The following is a 21255-nucleotide window of genomic DNA, read 5'->3' on the forward strand; positions in this document are numbered from 1 at the left end:
AGATAAATAATAATAGTGTTAGAATTTTCATATCTTTAGTTATATATTTTTTACAATGATTTCTCTAACGTGCATCTTTTATTATCATTTCTCTCAAACCAACTCAAGATATGGAGGATATTCTCTAATCCATCATTGGCAAATTAGCCAACCTCCAAACCTAACTTCACACCTCACAGGAAAACCATGAGGTTTGTTATCAAACTTTCGAGCAAACTTTAGAAGAACGCCAAGCCGCTTTGGAATCAAAACAAGAGACAATCACTCATACTCTTACTGGCCTTATCACCACCTTATAATCTCAAATCACCTCTATTCCCCTTAATGTTGATTATGTTTCTCATTTTACCAACTTCTCCCTTGATGCTACATCCTCCATCACATCCCCTGTTATAACTCACACGCTACTTTCACTACTTCAACAACCACAACTATACCTCCCCATTCATCTTTTCCCCTTCCTTCTCCCACAATACGACCACCCAAAATTCAACTCTCCTTCTTTGTTGGTTCAAACCCTTTAGACTGGTTATTCCGAGCTGATCAATTTTACAATATTCCCTGGGACTTTCATTTAAATATGGTTGCTTTTTATATGCGAGGTGATGCACTGAGTTGGTTTAAATGGATTTATCAAAACCACCAACTTATTGATTGAATTTCTTTTAGTAGAGCCTTGGAACTACATTTTTTACACTCAACATACGCTAATCACCAGACAAAGTTATTTAAATTGTGCCAACACACCACAGTTACAAAGTACTAAAAGACATTTGAAAAACTCTGCAATCGGGTTATGGGATTAACTCCTGAAATGATACATAATTGTTTCATCTTTGGCTTTTTTCCTGAGATTCGACGGGAATTTGTTGTCTTACAACCCACCTCCATCACACAGGCTATGTTCCTAGCCAAGCTTCTGGAGTAAAAAATTACTGATTCCAAACGTCCATTACAGTTTTTACCCACTTTACCCCCAACCATTCACTCATTTGTTACCTTCACCACGCCCTTCGACTTCCACTTCCACACTTCCCCTTGCACCTCCCTCCATTCCTATAAAAAAAGCTTACATCAACCCAACTTCAAGAACGTAGGGTTGTTGGATTGTGTTACAATTGTGACGAAAAGTTTTTCCCCGATCACAAGTGTTCAACCCACCGCTTCCTTCTTTTATTGAGTGAGAAATCTTCGTTAGTAAACCATGTGAAATTGACAACAACACCCCCTCAAACCCTGAAACCGATACCCATACATACATCCATCTCTCCTTTCAAGCTTTATCAAACACTCCCTCAACCCATACTTTTAAATATGAAGGCCCCATTGCTCACATTTCGGTCACTATTTTAATCGACTCTGGTAGTTCCCATAACATATTACAACCTTGCCTTGCCTCTCACCTCCAACTTTGCACCCTCCCTATCACACCTTTCTTTGACATGGTGGTAAATGGAGAACAAGTTCATTGTTCTTCATTGTGTCCCGATGTTCAAATTTCTATACAATCCCATATTTTTTCCATTCCTTTTTACTTTCTCCCAATTAAGGGTGTTGATGTTGTCCTTGGTATGGATTGGTTTAGGTCCTTTACAAGCTGATTTCTCTACCCCTCACCTCTCTTTTATACACAACGATTCACCTATTACCCTAAATCGCACTACTCACCTTCTCCGTAATCAAACCTCTTTTACCCATCTTTGCCACCTTCTACATACTGATGTCATTGCTTCACTACACCTTCTCATTGTTCAACCACTTTCATCACCCTCACTTCCAACCAATCCTTCTAACCATCATGATATTTCTATGCTATTAAAAATGTACAATTCCGTTTTCTCCCTTCCCCATGGATTACCCTTTCATAGACCCCATAACCATCATATTCCCCTCATTCCCCAATCTTCCCCAATTAACATTAAATCTTACCGATACCTACATGCTCATAAACACATCATGACTTCCCTCATTCAAGAAATGCTACAATAAGGCATTATTCGTCCTAGCACTAGCCCTTTTTCCTCCCCAATTATCCTAATAAAAAAAGATGGGACTTGGCATTTTTGTGTAGATTATCGAGGCCTAAATGCTATTACAGTCAAAGACCAGTTTCCTATTCCTACAATTGATGAATTATTGGATGAACTCACTACAACCAAGATTTTCACCAAGTTAAACTTACGCTCTAGTAAACATCAAATAAGGTTTCACCCTCCAGACTGTTACTAAACAACATTTAGAATGTACGATGGCCACTACTAATTTCACATTATACCATTCAGTCTTGCTAATGTTCCTTCTACCTTTCAAGCAACCATTAATGAATTACTCAGGCCACACCTACGACACTTTGTCCTTGTTTTTTTTAAGACATTCTCATTTACAGCAACTCCATGTCAGAACATATTCAACACCTCACACAAATTCTTTATCAATGAATCTAAATGTTTGTTTGCAACCACCAAGGTCTCATACTTGGGCCATCTTCTTCAAGATGACATTGTTTCCCCATACCCAGATAAAATTCAAGCCATTCTACTTTGGGCCTAGTCCTACATCCCTTACCACCCTACGTGTATTTTTGGGTATCATGGAATTCTATCGGAAGTTCATTCGCGATTATGCCACTCTTACCTCTCCACTCACAAATTTACTAAAATAATCAAAGTTTACGTGGAATACAAATACACAAAAAGCTTTCATACAAATGAAAAATGTCCTAACTACCACTCCAGTGTTAAGTCTCCCAAATTTTTCCATTCATTTCATTGTTGAAATTAATGTTTCCAACATAGCCATTGGCGTCGTGCTGTCCCAAGACGGACATCCCATCATGTTCTTCAACAAAAAACTTTGTCCTGAAAGCAAGCTAGTTCAGTCTATGTCAGAGAAATGCTAGCTATAATAGAAGTAATGAAAAATGGCGTCATTACCTCATTGGTACTCACTTCAAAATTATAACAGATCAACAAAGTCTCAAAGGGCTACTTACCAATGCATGTCACACGCCGGAACAACAAAAATGGGTCACCAAACTGCTAGGGTACAACTTTGACATCATCTACCGTCCAGGCCGCCACAATCAAGCTGTTGATTTCTTATCCCGACCTCCCAAATCCCATTTTCTTGCCATATCCTCCCCAATCCCAAACATTGTCAAAGAATTACAATAGTATTATAAGACAATCCAATGAGAAGAAGAAGTGCGCAAATTAATTTCTTTACATAAAACGTCCTACAGTTTCCATCAGGAACTCTTGTACCATGGCCAAAGCCTATATGTTCCTTCCATTGACAGGTTGCACTTCACCATAATCCCTGAGTTACACGCCTCACCCACAGCAGGCCACTTCGGTATTAAAGCCACCATGGCTCGACTTGCTGCCTCACTCTTCTGGCCAGGCATGTACCGTGACACCAAATCATACATCAAACAATGTCTTCCCCGCCAACACAACAAGCCCATAAATCAAAAACATTTGTGATTACTCCAACCCATACCCCTACCAAATAAATTATGGGAAGAACTAACTACAAATTTCATCGCCCACTTACCTTCGTCTTATGGACACAGAGTCATCTAGGTAATCTGTGATAGGCTCTCCAAATCATTCCACTTCATTGCTCTTCCTACGTCCTTCAACACACCCAACTAGCTAACCGTTTTTCTATTGAGATTTGCAGGTTACATGGAGTTCCCAAGTCCATTATTTCTGATCATGATCCTGTTTTCCAAAGCCGTTTTTGGAAGGAATTGTTTCACCTGCAAGGTACAAAGTTGAAGTTCAGTATTGCGTATCACCCTCAGACAGATAGACAAACAGAGATTGTCAATCAAAGTTTAAAACTTTACCTCAGATGTTTAACCAGCAAAAATCCAAGAACGTGGTACTAATACTTGCATCTCATTGAGTTTTGGTACAATTCTTCATACCATTCCGCTATCAAGACATCTTCGTTTCAATCCTTGTACGAACGACCATCACACACAATGTCAAACTACGTTCCAGGAACCACCATAAAACCAAATTTGAAAATGACACTACATGACCGCACACAAATGCTTCACCAATTGAAAGATACATTGACACAAACCCAACAAAGAATGGCGCAGATAGCCAACCGGTCACGACACCACCACACTTTCGAAGTAAACGATTGGGTTCTTCTCTGTCGTCAAGCTTACCACTAAGTTTCACTCACTTCCAAAACTCACTACAAGCTCTCACAAAGATTTTTCTGCCATACCCCACTAAGCATCACATCAGCGAAGTGGCCTATGAACTCCTCCTACCACCATTCTTACACATTCACCCAATTTTCTACATATAACTACATAAACCCTATCACGGTCAAACTCCTCCCCCATCCTTCCACTACACGCAAGATTTGGAAATCCCACCCCCACCAGCACACAATCTCCCCACTCTCATTCCAAACGAAGAAGTAAGCTCTGATACCCCAACTACACCACATAACTCTTTAACCACGAACTCACCTAACTCCCCTGTAGTTTTAGCATTTAAGGACACACGACTTTCATCGACGTTCCAAATCCCACCTTCACTTGCACTAATGACAATGGACCCACATGCTTCTGCAAACTCAATTAAATATCCAATTGTATACCACTTTGGCCCACATGCTTCTGAAAACATAACTAAGCATCCAACTATATCTCACTGTCCAAATGTTTTTCCCATCTAGAAGTTTCTAAACCCAAATGCTATGTCTCCCATCCACACAAGTAGCACACTTCTTCCCAATATGACCTTCACACAGCAACCCAATCTCTTGCCTTCAATCCAACCAACCATTGGACCGACCGAAATCCACACGCTGAGCACACTTAAGAACAATATTAAATTCCCACATCAGCCACCTACTTTTCCCTTTATCCACCTAATCAATGAGCCCAACGAAATACACATCCCAAAGACCATAACTCAATGCCCAATCTCCACTCCTACCCAACCACCCACAACATGATTAAGTTTCCTTTTTATGACCATAACAGTACCGCCCTTCCCTGTAGGCCCATCCACCAACCTTGAGGACAAGGTTCTTTCACAAGAGGGAATGGACAAGCCCAAAACATCAAGGCCCATTTGAAATAGAGAAAAACTTATAAGGTTCAGAGATTTCATCTAGAAGGAAATGAGTTGTCACAATTTTGTTATGTTTTCTGTTAAAAGTTACAGCTGTCTCATAGTTATTAGCTGACAAGGATATTATAAAATGTATCTGTGTATTCAGAGGAGACAGAGAATAATATTGTTAGAATTTTCATATCTTTAGTTAGTTCTTTCTCGTAGTGGTTTTCCTTACCTGCATCTTTTACTACCCTTCATCCCTCATCGTAACACTCTTTTTCAAAATTTCCTCAGGACAACGTTTCTTTAAGTTGGTCTCTGTTTTAACCCTATCGATTTATTACGAAGAAGTAGCCTCTATTTATTTCTTGTGGGATAACTTGGTGGTTTCTCAAATATAAAAATCATGCTTGTATTGGGAATAACAATTTAATAAGAAAATGACGAAATGTCTCTTCTCATAATTTTAAAATTAAAATATATTAATTAAAAAAATATGTATACTTAAAAAAAGTTACAAGAAAAAAGAACGATTACTAAGAAAATCTATATCGTTATATATTATTATAAATACAAATATTTTATTTGAAAAATATTATATTTTCACTTTTTAATATATTACATGTGTAGTTGAGCAGTTTAGAAAGGTAAAAATGAAACAAGACATAAATTTCTTTATAATTTGAAATTTATGATTAGCTAATTTGAACTTGGAGAGAAAAAGTTTATATATATATTGATTTTGTTAAATTTAAAAGAAAAGAAAAGTGACAGTGAAAAAAGAGCATGTTAGTATTAAGGATTATTGAGAAGAATGAAAAGAAAAAGGTGAATGATTAGTTGAGGAGTAGTAGTAGGAGATTTGTACAAGTATGGGGCATTGGAAGTGAAAGTTGAGTGGACCACTCTCACCCAAGAACACGCCAATCCCAATCCCAATCCCAATTCCTTCTTTTATGTTTTTGTTTTAACCCAAACGCAGGGTTCGGGACCACCAAACAGTTCCGCGTGACCTCTGTCTCCCTTTCTCTATCACTCTCTCTCTGTCCAACAAATTGCTTCAGCCGCCGGCACCTCTTCCTTCCTTCCTTCTCTGTTCACCACGCATCTTCATTCACTGTGCTCATCTGCACTCTTCTCTGTTTTCTGTTCTGTGCTTTGTTCTGTCTTCTGTTCTGTGTTCTGTTCGGTTCCAGCCCCACCACCCTCTACCTCACAACCCCTTTGGCCCGCACTCCTAAATCTTGTGCAGTACTATGTTGTGGTCCATGAAACCTCCTTAGGACACGTGTCGTTCCTGGGTGCTCACGTCGTTTTCGGGTTGGGTAGTGCCTAGCCCAAACTACTGCTACTACTCCTCTCATACGTTCGTTTCGGCCTTCTGCCCAGAATAATGCTCTCTCGTTTTTTAAGAAAAAATAATCATGGAATGATTAGTTGTTAAGTAAAGTAAAAGCAAGTCACAAATAAAAAAAAAAACATAAAACTTATATAATTTTATAGAAATATATGATAAAAAGAAATATAAAAGGTTTACAGATTAGTTTTTCTTCTTCTTCTTCTCTTTCTACCAAAGATAGAAGTATAATTCTCTTCCTTTTTTTACGGTTTTTCTCTACCCTACCAAACACTCACACAATAATGATTCTCCCATTGTTATAAATTAACAAACACCTTTCACCCACTTTTTTTCAATTTCCTCAAAATGAAAATAATAATATATTTGTATTTTTAAAAAATGAGAAAAAATGTTGATTGACATTTTTTTTGTGATTAATATTTTGTTTAATAGTGTATTTACCAATTCAAAGATTAAGTTAGTGAATGCACTCTTTATGTTTAGATGGTTTAAAGTTTAAGATTTCGTTTAATTTTTTGTGAAATAAATGAAAAAAAAAGAGAAAAAAGAAAGGGTCTTTTCAAGTTCTGGAAAAACAAACATGTAAAATTATTTGGCATGGATGATAAACATAAAATTATCTGATAATGAATGTAAAGTGTAAATGTTGATTGAATTAATTGAGAATATCAAATGATTATTCAAATATTTAATTCATTCTGAAATTTTCATATCAATAATTAGTTTGAGTTGTTGCTTAATTGAACTATATAATTGGAGAATGTATATGAAAGATACATTTTGAATAGTAAATAACTTTTGGAGTGAGCACAATATTTTTTTCTATTTTATTTTTATTGTTGTGGTTGGTAGAACGAAAATAAATAAGATGTAAAAGAATATGTGATCAATAAATTGAATTTTAAGAGTATTTGAGAAAAATGAAAAAAAAAATGACAGACAAATGAAAAAAAACATACAATCGATTTTTTAAATTATTAATAATTGGTATATTTATATATGTTTCTAGGAATTTTAAAATGATTAGAATACATAAACTAATAAAAGAAAACACTTTTGGTCTAATAAATTTCTAAGTTTTAGGCGGTGAAGTATCAAAATTATATGTACAATACAAGGATAAGCGTATTTATTAAAGTATGTATTAATCGTAAATAAATCACATAAAAATTAGGTAATGTGAGCACCAATGATCCATTAGATACTACAAACAAGACAAATATACGTCATTATAACAATATTTATTGCATCAAAATATCGAACATTTACTTCAACATTGGAGAATCTTTTGCAGGTGCCCTTCTAACCGAAAATCAAAGCCCGAATGAATGAAAGAAGGATACTATACTACTGTCTCAGAGCCCCTCTTAGGAGAACAAGTCTTATTTCACTTAAATGTATTTAAAAAACAATTCTATATATTAATGCATTAAAACACTCTTTAAAGATAAATTTGTGAAACTCACACTCATAACGAAGATAAATAATACTTCTCATACTATTCTTGATGCTGCAAATTTAAAACTAACACATTAATATTCAATATTAGAATCTTTTACACAGGATTTTGGAATTGGAATTGTTCTTATTTAATATGTTATTGAAATTTTAGATTTTCAACTATGATTTGAATATACATAGAACCGTGATTATATATACTATATATGATGATATTTTTGAAAATAATCTTCATTATATTTTCATATTTTTATTTAAATTTATTTATTTTATATATAACAGTATAAATACAAACACCAAATTCAATATCAATGCATTTAAAAAATAATCAATAAAAAAATATCAATACAATTAAAATATATTTATTGACTACATATCTTCTCATAATGGAAACTGAACTTAAAAATGATTAAAATAAACATGAGAAAGAGCAGAAGAGAATCTAGGAACAAAAAGATAATCAATCCAATCCAATGAGAGTAGTAGTGGTCACAATGCAATTAATGAAGATTTCAAATAGCAAGGATACAATGAATGGTAGAGGCAATGAACAACTAGGGCAATTCTAATGTGTACCTACCACAAGAACTATCTTAGTCCTAATGGTAAAGGCTTAAGGGAGAATGATCAAGAAAGAGGAACATAGGAAAATCAAAGAAACATAAAGACAAACTATTTAAATCAACTTCATCTTGTACAATGTAAAAACCATAGACAGTTCTTAATTAGTATATATAATGACATTTAAAAACAACTATTATCCTAGATTAAATAAAAATCATCCTCACATTATAGATATAACAATAGTTAAAAGATAACTTATTATATGTTTAAAGGGTGGAGTGTGAATGATTGATTTAGTTTTAAAATTGGTATAATAGAAAAATAACAGATTTGAGTATAAAGTGATTTTTTTTCCCTAAACTCAAGCCTTGATATATATTTAAAATATCAACATTTTTTTGTTAGAAAAATTAATTGAAAAAACCAAACTAAATTTTTGGCAAAAATAATTACTAAAGAGATATTTTCTTTCCAATCTAAAAAAATGCTTGTATAATAACCAATATAAAAAGGGTCCTTATATCTATATTACATATAACTTCCTATGTAGATATTATTACTATCTTCTTATTTTATATTTTGTATGTGTTTTCTTAACCATTTTTGAATGACCAAAATTTAAAGAAAGGAGTCGATTTTGAATGTAGTATTTTCTTGTGTGTGTTGTTGGTGATTTTTGTGGTAAGAGAATGTAGAGGAAGAAGGTGAGTGAAAAAGTAAGTTGTGAGTTCCCAATAAATAAAGGGTCCTTTGGTGTACCTATAATTCTTGGATTGCTTACTATTTTCTAATCTCGCGCCAATCCCTACAATGCACCTACCATCACCTATTTGCCACCCTATGCTCTACCTAAACACCACCTAGTACCTTGTCTTACCCGTTTCTCTTTTTTTTTTCCTTTTTTTTATTATCATTCTTTTCTGCAGTGCGACTTAGGATTTAGGACTGTTTCATTTCTTCTCAAACACACGCATCTTTCAATTATAATAATTTTGAAACATATCTTTCTCCATCTCAAAACAAAACAAAAAAAAAACAAGACAACACGTCGGCACACTGTGTCCTCTCTCCCAACCATTTCCTAACACCAAACTCCAAATAGGATTATTCTATTGCCATAGTTAAACAATTAATAAAATAATTATAATTATTGTGTAGTTATTAGCTGCCTCCAACATCATTCATCAAACCTTGTCTTATTACACCAAAATCTCCAATAAGGTGGCACCACAAATCCTTCCACGTTATCACCAATCCCACCCTCGATCCTCTCCCTCTCTCTCTCACCCTCTGCCTCGGTCTTCGCGTCAAAACTTCGAAAAGTCTTCCCCCCACACCAAATCCCTTTTTCTTCTTCTTCTTCTAACCACTCCTCTCTGATGCTTCAAGCTGCGTTTTCACTGTCATGAAATTCAATTGAACGTCCTGGGACTGGGAGATGCAGTGAAAGAGAACACGAGATTAAGCAATTGGGCATCCAAAAATAATGGCTTTTCACGACCATCTGGCACATGAAATCACGTTTCAGTCGTTCACGGAGGAGCAGCAGATGGGTCAGGGCAGAGACATGCAGCGCCTGCTGCCGCTCTCCGGCGGAGCACCCACGTGGCTGAACGGCAGCAACGCGGCGACGCTTCGGCAGCAGAATTTCCTCCACCTGCAGCCGGAGTCGGGTACGGCGCAGCAAAACGACGACGTTCGGGGGGGCATAGATCGGAACCGGACGGAGAGCAACTCGGAACCGGACGATTTGGCGGAATACAAAGCGGACATTCTGGGACACCCGCTTTACGATCAACTCCTATCAGCTCACATCTCGTGCCTGAGGATCGCCACGCCCGTTGACCAGCTTCCACGGATCGACGCGCAGCTTCAGCAGTCTCAGCGAGTCGTTGATAAGTACTCTAGCCTCGGAAACGGCGTCGTCGATGACAAAGAGCTCGATCAATTCATGGTTAATTTGCTTCCTCTCTCTCTCAAAACCTATAATTGTTTGCTTGCTTATAACTTCATCATAATCAACTATCAACCCTACTCTATGATTAATGTTTTTGTTTTCTGTTCCGCTAATCCACTTTCCAACGAGTTTAATCATTTGATATGAGAGCGTGTTTGTTTCCTTTTGGTTCTTGTTTCTTTCTTTTCCAAACTCAGCTGCTTTTGGGTTGTGTGAATTTCTGATGCTTTCACTAATGTCATTCAGCTAGCATTCAGCTATTATTAATAATTAATGGCTTCATGTAATAAATTTAGTAATATCTTCCAAGAGGGTACTATTTTAATCTCCCACTTGAGTGCATTAATCATCTTCTGCTTATTTTAGTTCTTTTTTTTATCTCTTTGTTTATTGTATATTTATTTTTTGTTGACGAAGTTTATAAATGCTCTTTCTTAATGGCAAAGGTCAGCTCTTTTGTGTTTCAATCTTTTCCATATACATTTTTTAAAATTTTACTGTTTATTCGGCTAAGCTTAGAGGACCTTCCCGTCCTGATTTTCCGGAATTTGTTCTCTGCAGTTTGAAAAAAATAAAAGAAAGGGTAATGTATGTCGATTACCAGAACAGTGACAAGATTGTATGAATTCACGAAATGGACAAAAAAAAAAAAACAAGAGAGAGAGGGAGGGAAAAAGTAACATTTCTTCTACAGATTTGACGGCTGTACTAGTAGTGAGTAAATGAATCTGATTTGTTTTGGTGTAATGTAATAAAGAGATTGAAGGGTGCATGATCGTATTCCTTTCAATTCAATGAGTGTTTTCTTCTTCTAGAATCTTAATCACACATGTGTTACACTTGTTAATTCTTTTTTGTCTGAAAACTTAATGTGGTGGTTACGAATTACTAAATTCTAGAAGCATATGTTTTCACATAACAACTGGAAGGAGCTCTCACCATGTTTTGTCGCCCATTCCCCATTGTATACGTTACTGGTTTGCCAACTAAAAAATAATGAAGCCATGGGACCTAAGTCGTTATTATAGTTGTCTTCCAGTGGATAGCAGTTGGTGTATCTATTTATTAGTTCACGCATAAATCATTCCTACTTTCATTCCTTTCAGCCTTCAATATTCAAACCTCATAATCACTTCACACAAGAGAACCAAAGATGATGAGCATTATAGTATTAAAATGTTTTCAATATTTAATTAATGCCTATGCTAGCTTCATTGATCGTGACATATTCACCAAGTACCTTCAACCAGTGAGTTAGTAACTCACAAGAAAAAGATATTAGAATTGTTGTAAATTTTACATCAATTAAATATTAGAACATGGGTGTAAATCTTATTTTATAAAATAAAATAGTTTTATAATATTGAATTAGACTTAAAGTCCACTTCTAAATATAATATCAGAGTCATTTAAAGTTTATCATATCCAAAGAAGTTTATTATAAACTTAGAAAGTCACTTATTATCCTTCTAACTATAATATATAACTAGATACAAACTTCATCTTTTAAATTTGTTAAATTAGACTTAAAAATTCACTTTTTAGTGAGAGTTACATGTTGAATTAACATATACCATTTTCCCTTCTTCGGTATTTTTAATTAGTTCCCCATGATTGAGTTCAGTTTTCAGGACGTAACCTTGTGCTTATTTCACATGAAGCTCCTTTACAAGTTTTGCTCTTGTTTTTGTTGTAGACGCATTATGTTATACTGCTCTGTGCTTTCAAAGAACAATTGCAACAACATGTCCGTGTTCATGCCATGGAAGCTGTTATGGCTTGTTGGGAGCTGGAGCAATCTCTACAAACCTTGACTGGTACGTTTCAACTATCTCATAAATCTTTGTTTGGATCCTCCATGTTAGTTAGTGTGCTTTATAAATTGTTACCCTCTTTGTTTGTAAAAAGGTATATGATGAAAGTGGAAGAAAAGTATAATTAGAGGAAGAGAGATGAGTATATTTCACTAAGACAAAAATATGATGATGTTATGCATAAAAGTTGATTGAATAAATTAAATCCGAAAAAGGAAGAAAGAAGTTCAGGAAACAAAAATGATAAATAAAAGTCCGTCATCATATCATATTGATAATGATAATTATAAATGTTAAAAATAATAAAACAAACGTATCTTAAGCTTTAAAAGAACGTTTTTAAACTGGATGAATAATTGAAAACCAGGTAAAATAATGGTTCAAGATTAATACTGTAGTTTTTTTTTTTTTTAATTTTACCATGATGCCATAGGCAATAATGAGTAAAAATATATTTGTTTGAATATATTTCTAGTTCGAACTTATGTTTAATATTTTCAAAAAAAGGTTATTATTTATATTACTTCGACACCCAATATTAAACATTTTTTTTATAGGTAATATTTAGCTAAAAAAAAAATCATATCCATCTCTGATCCTTAATAATATTTTTTTTATAAATAATATATAAGTAAAAGAAGGAGGTATTAAGATGTCGAACTCAAGTACAAAAACTGCATAAAAAAAACTTAAAAATAAGGAAAAGACAATATGCTGCCTAAACCCTAGACTCTGCCAAAACTATTTGGAAAAAAATATATTTTATTTTATTATAATATTTTACTAAAAAAAGCTGTTGAATATTGTTATTTTTTACTATTTTAAAGTGTGAAATAAACGTTATTCGAAGAACAATATTGGCTTTGGATTAATAGATAAAACTTTTCCAACATTCCATTTTGAACCAGTTTACTCGAATTTCATACCAGCTTTTAGGCTCAGTTTTCTACACTAAAAATACCACTCTCGCGTTTGATTCCCTGTTGGACTGGTCTGACCAGTTAGTCCACTACCATCTTAGCAACCAGGTTTTTTAGAGGAACAATGCTGCATGCTAAAAATATTACATTTTTCTACGTTTTATTTCTTTGATTAGACAAAAAATGTTAAAATGAGTACTTTCACTTTATCATTTAAATAATTAAGGTTTTAATAAGTTTCTAAACCACACACATTAAGACTTAAAAGCCTTGTAAGGGTTTTCCCTGCATGCTATAGCGGGTTGATGGAGGGACCAAGCATGCATGCAGGAGCATGTCATTGATCTTTGAGCTTTAGCATTCCATTATTCACACCATGTATAGAATGTGTTATCCTTTCCATCATTAGTTATTTGGTGCATTGCATGCATAGAATAGATGGAAGATTTAAAATGAAGGTATATATATGGTGCATGAACAGGTGTATCCCCCGGAGAAGGAACTGGTGCAACAATGTCCGACGATGAAGAAGACCAGGCTGAGAGTAATGCCAACATATATGAAGGAAGCATGGACGGCGCTGATAGTCTCAGCTTTGGACCTCTAGTTCCCACCGAAACTGAAAGATCTTTGATGGAGCGTGTTAGGCAGGAGTTGAAGCATGAGCTAAAACAGGTAGTTAATTAGGAATACAAAACCTGGTCTATGTGATATTGTTTTAGCAAAAAGTTATATAAGGTTGGAGATCGATATTAATTACACATAAAAACTTTTCATGATATATAATTGGATAAACTTGGTTGTATTATGTTATCAGAGAATATTTTGTGTTGTAGTTATCAATGGCCGAGTTTGAATTTTTTTACAAAACTTCTTGATCTCGAACAGGGTTACAAGGAGAAGATCGTGGACATAAGAGAAGAAATTCTCCGAAAGAGAAGAGCCGGGAAGCTCCCAGGTGACACCACTTCCCTTTTAAAAGCTTGGTGGCAGTCACATTCCAAATGGCCATATCCAACGGTAAGTTTACACATTAGCACCAATCATTGCTTGCACTTAATGTTTTTTAGAAGATTTGTTTAAAAGAAAAACTTATCTTCCAACGTATTTTAAAAGCATGTAGAGAATATTAATAAACTTATATTACTCATTTGCTGTCTAGTCATGTGTGGACCATCTTCATTTTTAACTTTGTTATTTATAGTTTTTAGTGCCAATGATGATGAGGAGATAACTATGAAAAGGATAAGATTATTATAATGTACCTAACTAAGGATTAATCTATACGTATTTGTTGGTATTGTTGGGCTTTTGTCTCATCGATGATTGCTGATACATTTAGTTGCACTCGTGAATGTTGTTTCAGGAAGAAGACAAGGCAAGGTTGGTGCAGGAAACAGGCTTGCAACTAAAGCAGATAAATAACTGGTTCATAAATCAAAGGAAAAGGAATTGGCATACTAATCCTTCGTCTTCTAGTGGCTCCAAAAGCAAACGCAAGAGGTGAGTTCGTAGTTTATTAGCCTCTTTTGTATCCACCACATCATGCACATCATGCATTATAATTGGAATTATTTATATCTTGTTTGGATAACACACAATAATTAATAAACTCTACCCCACAAATTTATGGTTATAGTATGAAAAAAAAGTAAAAGCAAGCTTTATCTTCATCAAAAATCAATTGATTATTTCTCATAATGAAACTATGTCAAACATATCCCACAATCTTTTGACCCGGTGGTTGTAACTTGTAAGACTTATCTTGGAACACAGGAGTTTGATCTGTATGGTTCTATGATTGTTTTTTTCATTTATTTTTTGATAGACAGTTTGCTGAGATACTTTGTGAATCATGTAATCTAAACATACATTTAGATGCTGAATGTTGTGTTTCTTGTGAGCAGTAGTGGTGCAGGTGAAACAAGTAACCAGAGCTTCATGTGAATGGACACTGATTTGAACAGGGAAAATATTATGTTTGGCTATTCTTCAGTTTATGCAACAAAAGAGAGGAGCTTACAGGGAAAAGCATGAAAGTGAAGTGTTGGAATATGATGGTAAAGCATAATTTGTGATAGCAACATGTATTTGGGAGCGATTAATTACTTGGTTGGTTGAATTACAGAAAAACCTAGTATTGCTGTATATGAGGCTGCTGAGTTGATACCTGATATTGTTGCAGGCATTATCTATTGGGTTCAATGGGTATCTTTGAAAGTATGCTGATACGTATTTGTAATGTATTTACCTCACTTCACAGTTTTTATTTTCTTTTTGCTTTTTAATAAAAAGCGAAGAACTGTTAGATCGTTTTGATTGTTGATATGATGAGAACTTTTCATCTCGTCATAATTGAAAATAAAAATATATTTTTTTTAAACAAATCAATTTTAAAATTGTATGAACCAAATTCAAATTGTAAATTGATTCTTTTATATTTGTGGTTCTCATCAAAGTAATATTCTTTTTATCCCAATCTCAGTGCGTTGTATTCGTTATTCATAATCAATTTTAATTGTTATATATATATATATATATATATATATATATATATATATATTCAAAGATGATTGCTTTTGAAAAATTAATTTTTTTATTTGAAGAACAGTGCAAACAACAAAGCAACTTGCAAGTATTTGTCTCAAGCAAGCGGTGGAGGCAAAATATTTTCTTCGAGCAACGCAAACATTGAAAATACAATTAAGTTTTAATTTTAAAAACAATATAATAAATTTAGTCAACATTTAAAACATGTATATTTTGTTTAAAATTATATGTATATTTATTTCCTGTGAAAATATATAAATCAAAATTCAAGTTCTTGTAAGTTAATTTTGTTTAGGCTGTCAATGTTCCACCATTTTAAAATTAGACAAATACGTTTTTCAATGATTTTATAAGTTTGATGGAAAATAATCAATTTCGGTATTTAATTGATCATTATTATAAGGATTAAAAATTATATTTGTGATTATCATAATTTTAATGCCTTATTAAAAATATGAGTAAATTTGAACTTTTTAATTTAATTTTTTAAAAATAAAATAACAATTAATGACTTAATTCGAAAAACAGTGACGGTAAATAATGTGTGTAAGTTAAAAACAATGTAACAAACAAATATAAATATTTTCTCGAGTCGTAATCATTAATAAAAATAAATTGCATATGAACATAAACAGTATATAATAATTTGCAGAGTTGAAAATAAAAGGGAACGAAGGCAAATGATCGAAAATTGTAAAATGATTCATGAATTAAATGAACACAGAAGCTTCAATCTAAGTCTAAATTTCGAGAAATAACACGATTCAAAAGAAAAAATAAATAAATTAAAGGAATTAAGAATACTAGTGTAGATAAGATTAACAAGACAATTGAAAGAACAAATGAAGCATTGAAGTATACAAACTAATAAAAAATTTATTTATGATGATTTCTTATGTCAAATTTATTTCATGTAACACTAAGTGATATGACGAAATTTTATAATCATGAAATTATTTTTTGTGTTCGTTCAAATTTTTGAAATTCTCGTTTTATTACTTAAGCTTTTTCTCAAACTCTAATATTGTGAATTCAATGTCGTTAGTCAAGCACACACTTCCATCTCTCAACATTTTATTTTTATTGGATAAAAAGATAAATTTTAACTACCTCAAAATTAATTGTTATTTAAACTATTTTGCTTGATATTTAGTTTGACGATAAGATTAACAATCAAATCCGGTTTACCATATGGTCATCAATTTAATTAGTAATTGATGAATCATTGCTCTTTAACTATTTCATTAGAATCTTAGTTGCGTTGTTCAACTCTATGAAATAACTTGGAATGTGTAGGAAAAGTAGGATTTGAAAACAATAAAAGTGAAATATTAGTACTTTTAATGTTTTTTTACTTATTCTATGAATCAAAAGGAGAATGTTGTCCCTCTTTTTGGACCTAAGTTAAACTTTAATTGGTCCATCCATATAAAAGACATTGTCAAGTGGGTAATTTGACTGTCGCAACACATATGTTAAGAGTGATTGGTGATGTGTCTAACATAGTAGACTTCGAATGTGTTTATTGAGTAAGTCATTACTCAATCTATCAAACTCAGTTTTTGTGCACATCATTTTTAACAATCTACTAACACACTTCATTATCACTAATAGACAGAAGGAGATACATTTGTATCTTCTTGTGTGCTTGCAACTTCAACTTATTTAAACTCTTTATATTTCTTTTACTGAATAAAAACAATATTATTCTTCCTACAAAAGTTCAAATATTATGACAAGAAAAATATAAATTTATTTTAGAAAACTATTAAAAACAATGCAATAACGATTGACTTAAAGACATAGTGATATAAGTGTTGTAACACAAAATCAACTCATATAAACACAAAAAACTATAACTTAAAAGAAAATAATAAACACTAACAACAAATTACAAAAGAATCACATATTGATAGGCATAAATATCAATTTCAAATATGTAGTAAATTTGTAAAATACCAAGCTTTTTTAAGAATTTCACGTTATATATGTCTTTCTATTATATTTTTTTTCAATAAATTTAAATTTTAACTTGACAACTTTTAAATTAAAGTGTTGTAATAAATTACACATATTGGTATATTATGAACCTAATTTTGACTTATATTTGGGTAATCGTCATTCTTTTTGGTTGTCTTCGTAATAGTTTTTAATTCAAAATCAATTTTTTTTCACTATGGCTTTATGTTTTGTTTATTTTTGTAGGAAAATGAGAAGACTTTAGGTTAAAATAGAACTAATATTCTTACTTAAGCAAGCCTCTAGGGCGCTTAAGCAAGAGACACATGACTTGTACTCTTAAAGATTCTAAAAATTTCGGATAACTTGTGACTTGTTGTCTCTATTGTTATTTTTGCTTTACCTAAAGAGACATTCTAAGACCGTGTTGTAAAGAGAAAAATTCAACTCAAAATATTATAAATACATGAGTTAACAAATATTGTAAATCATCCTAAGTATATGTACATTGAGTTTTTTTTCTCTCTTTTTATTTGTTTTTGTGTAAGTGTAAGGTCGTGAGTGGCTAAACATTGTTGTTAGAGGTTGACCTAACTACCCGACACATGTAATTTGTGTTCTCCTTTTTTACATTATTTAGTTATCCAGTTAATTGTTTTTACTTTATTCTTAATGCTTGTTTGACCTAACTAACCAAATCACATCACTTTAATTACTATTGAAAAACTTTAAAAAAAAATTAGAATCTATGTGAGAACTATGATACAACCTACAACTAGAAACAAGGGTGGGAACAAATATAAGAATTATCAAGTCAAGCGAAGTCTTTAATCTCAATGCTGGTTGCTTAACAAACCTCGCTAAGAAATCAATTTGATATTCTTTAAGCGACCTAGGTATTTTCTCATTGAGAAATTATGTTAAAATCAATTTCATAGAGATAGTGAAATCAATATCCGACAATTATTTTATCATCTCATTCTTAGTTATCTTTATTATTTTTAAAATTTCAAATTATTTGAATAGCCTTTGTTTTTATATTAAAAAAAGCCCAACAATTCTTATTTGGATATTTATTTATTTAAATTTGTGTGTGTTTTTCTACCAATTCATTTTTATTGACTTTTATTGTCTAATTTGTTCAATTCCTTTTTATTGGCCACTATTCAAAACCAAATATATAGTTTCCTCTATATTGAATGAATTTTATGAAATACTATTTTTTTTTGTTATAAAATCCTAGATTTAGTTTTATTCTGATTAAATAGTTATATATAAAAAGTATATGTAGATTCGATACTTGGGCTTTTATTCATTTACTACTAGCAAAAAAATTGGTATACTTTCCAGAAAGTTATCAACGCTTCACATCCATTTTATATAGTTTGAAATCCATGATAGAAACATAAGTATGGAGTATTCAAATTTCTCCTAATCTTGGAACATGAGCATATCTCTCATCATAGTCTATGTCTTCCTATTGACTTTTGCAACCAACCTTGCCTTACTTTTGGTTATGTATCCATCCTCATCTACTTTGTTTTCAAAACTCATTTAAGTACAATGCCACATACTTGATTCTTGAAGTAACATGTATACTCTAGAAAGGAGATTGAATAAAACTACAAGATTTTTCTTGCAAACAATTAGATCATGTTAGAGCAAAGTTCAATAATCCTTAATTTTGATTAAGTGCATGTCACAACAAAGTGTAAAACATGAAGATTACTTGTTTGTAAGATGGTGTCTTTGAAAAATGGGAGATCATATAAGATGCAATCACTTTGTTTGATAAAAATATACAACAACTTGTAGTCTTTGCTTCGTATGATAATTGAAACCTTCATTAGAAGATAAATACACACAATCTTTAAGCTTTTGTTGTACCTTTACAAAAATATTTTGTAAAGCATGTCAAACCTAACTTATTTTCCATCACTCTCTTGTTGTGGTGTACAATTGTAAAGAAAATAGATGAATTCATGCTTGGAAAGAAATCTTAGGTCAGAAACAAATTTTAGCTCTTAATGATTAATTTGCATGTTCAACATGTAACATGCATTAATATGGATGTTTGACATATGTTAATCACATCTTGCATGTTTAATACATGACATTATCACACTCTACATGTCACACATGAGACATGCCTCAATATGGACGTGTTAATTGCATTTTACATGTTTGACATAACACTTGACACATTTTGCATGTCTAACACTTCACATGTTTCAGGACAAATGGCATTTATCTCACTCCACTAATCAAGCAAGTGACACTCTTTTCACTATGCATGATCGATATGTGGCATTATGTGATTGTTAATATATTTGCAAATATCTCGTTCATGCACAGTTAGTGCTTAACATTGATGTCACAATTTATGGTTAATCAATATTATTATTCTTGCATATGGAATCCTACAACATCTTACATATTGTCAGTTTTTAAATATATTAGTTTTCATATTCTAGAGTCATCCACGCCTTTCAATTTTTCGACAAAAAAAATCTAGGTTGTTTGTATTGAAGAGTGTGATTGTCAAAAACTCAAAGGTTTACTCTATAAATATGAACCAAAAAATTAAAAAGAACATTGACAACATGCTTAAGAAAAAAACAGCCACCTTTATCTAAGAATCATACTTTAGAGAGTAATGGTACCTTTTATATTTGTTTTTTCCACTTGTTCATTCCAATCCTCTAATACTAGAAAATCATCAAGAAAATCATTTCCAATGTACAAATTTCAAAATGTTTAGGATACCTTATTAATGCATTTTTGAAGTTCTTAAGCAAATAATTAATGACTTTTTTGAGTTTAGGGTTTAAAGTCATTAACAAACTATATTTTTGATAATCGATAGATAGAAAAAAATGATGTCTTGATGTATCATGTCACTAAACTAGTAAAGATGTTGACATTTCATACATCATTAATCTAAAGTTATGTAAGGATGTCTAATTTTTTTTTATCTTTAAGAGGTATGTGTAAGAAATTATTTGCTTTATGAGCTTAAACAAACAAATAACAATGTGAAAGACTAATTTTCATAATTTCAAAATTCTTATTTTATTTTTTAGGTTTTAGTAATTTTTAAAAATTTATACTTTTCATGTTCATAACAAATGTGTATTTCTAATATTAATTTTATTATTTCATTTCATTTTGAAATAAATATAACTACTAAATTCAAAATATATAAAAAAAAAGATAACAACAAAAATAATAATAAATCAAAGAATAAATTTATATTATCTAAATTTTTAACTTTAAGGTAATTTTTATATGCATATATCTCATTTGTCATATTATCTACAAAATTAATTTATTATTCATAAAATTTATTTATACAAAATTTCATATTTTTATCAATGTAGTTAAATATTACAAAAATTAAAAGGGTATCCATATATTTTAAAATTAAATTAATATTTTATTAAAAAGTTATAAAATATTAGAAATTTTAATTAATAAATATTTTAATTAAATTCAACTCAATAAAAACTAATAAACCATACCTAATTATACCTATATTATTCCATATATGTGTAAACGATTTCATAATTTTTTTTAATTT

The 21255-nt window shown here is 32.0% G+C and overlaps 1 protein-coding gene and 1 long non-coding RNA gene across 2 annotated transcripts; one reads left to right on the forward strand and one right to left on the reverse strand.

The window, feature by feature from the left end:
- Positions 1-2649: 2649 nt before the first annotated feature.
- Positions 2650-4756, reverse strand: LOC137823078 (uncharacterized). Its single transcript, XR_011083054.2, has 3 exons — positions 3854-4756; positions 2993-3763; positions 2650-2858 (listed from the first exon to the last, which is right to left on the reverse strand). It is a non-coding gene; the product is annotated as an uncharacterized LOC137823078 (long non-coding RNA).
- Positions 4757-9245: 4489 nt separating this feature from the next.
- LOC137822941 (homeobox protein knotted-1-like 3) lies at positions 9246-15553 on the forward strand. The gene is made up of 6 exons (XM_068627969.2): positions 9246-10429; positions 12129-12249; positions 13648-13841; positions 14055-14186; positions 14533-14669; positions 15074-15553. The coding sequence occupies exons 1-6, from the start codon at positions 9962-9964 to the stop codon at positions 15111-15113; spliced, it is 1092 nt and encodes a 363-aa protein (XP_068484070.1). The 5' UTR covers positions 9246-9961; the 3' UTR covers positions 15114-15553.
- Positions 15554-21255: the final 5702 nt, after the last annotated feature.

This window comes from Phaseolus vulgaris, chromosome 9 (genome assembly GCF_051622355.1).
Source record: "Phaseolus vulgaris cultivar YP4 chromosome 9, ASM5162235v1, whole genome shotgun sequence".
NCBI classification, from domain to species: domain Eukaryota; kingdom Viridiplantae; phylum Streptophyta; class Magnoliopsida; order Fabales; family Fabaceae; genus Phaseolus; species Phaseolus vulgaris.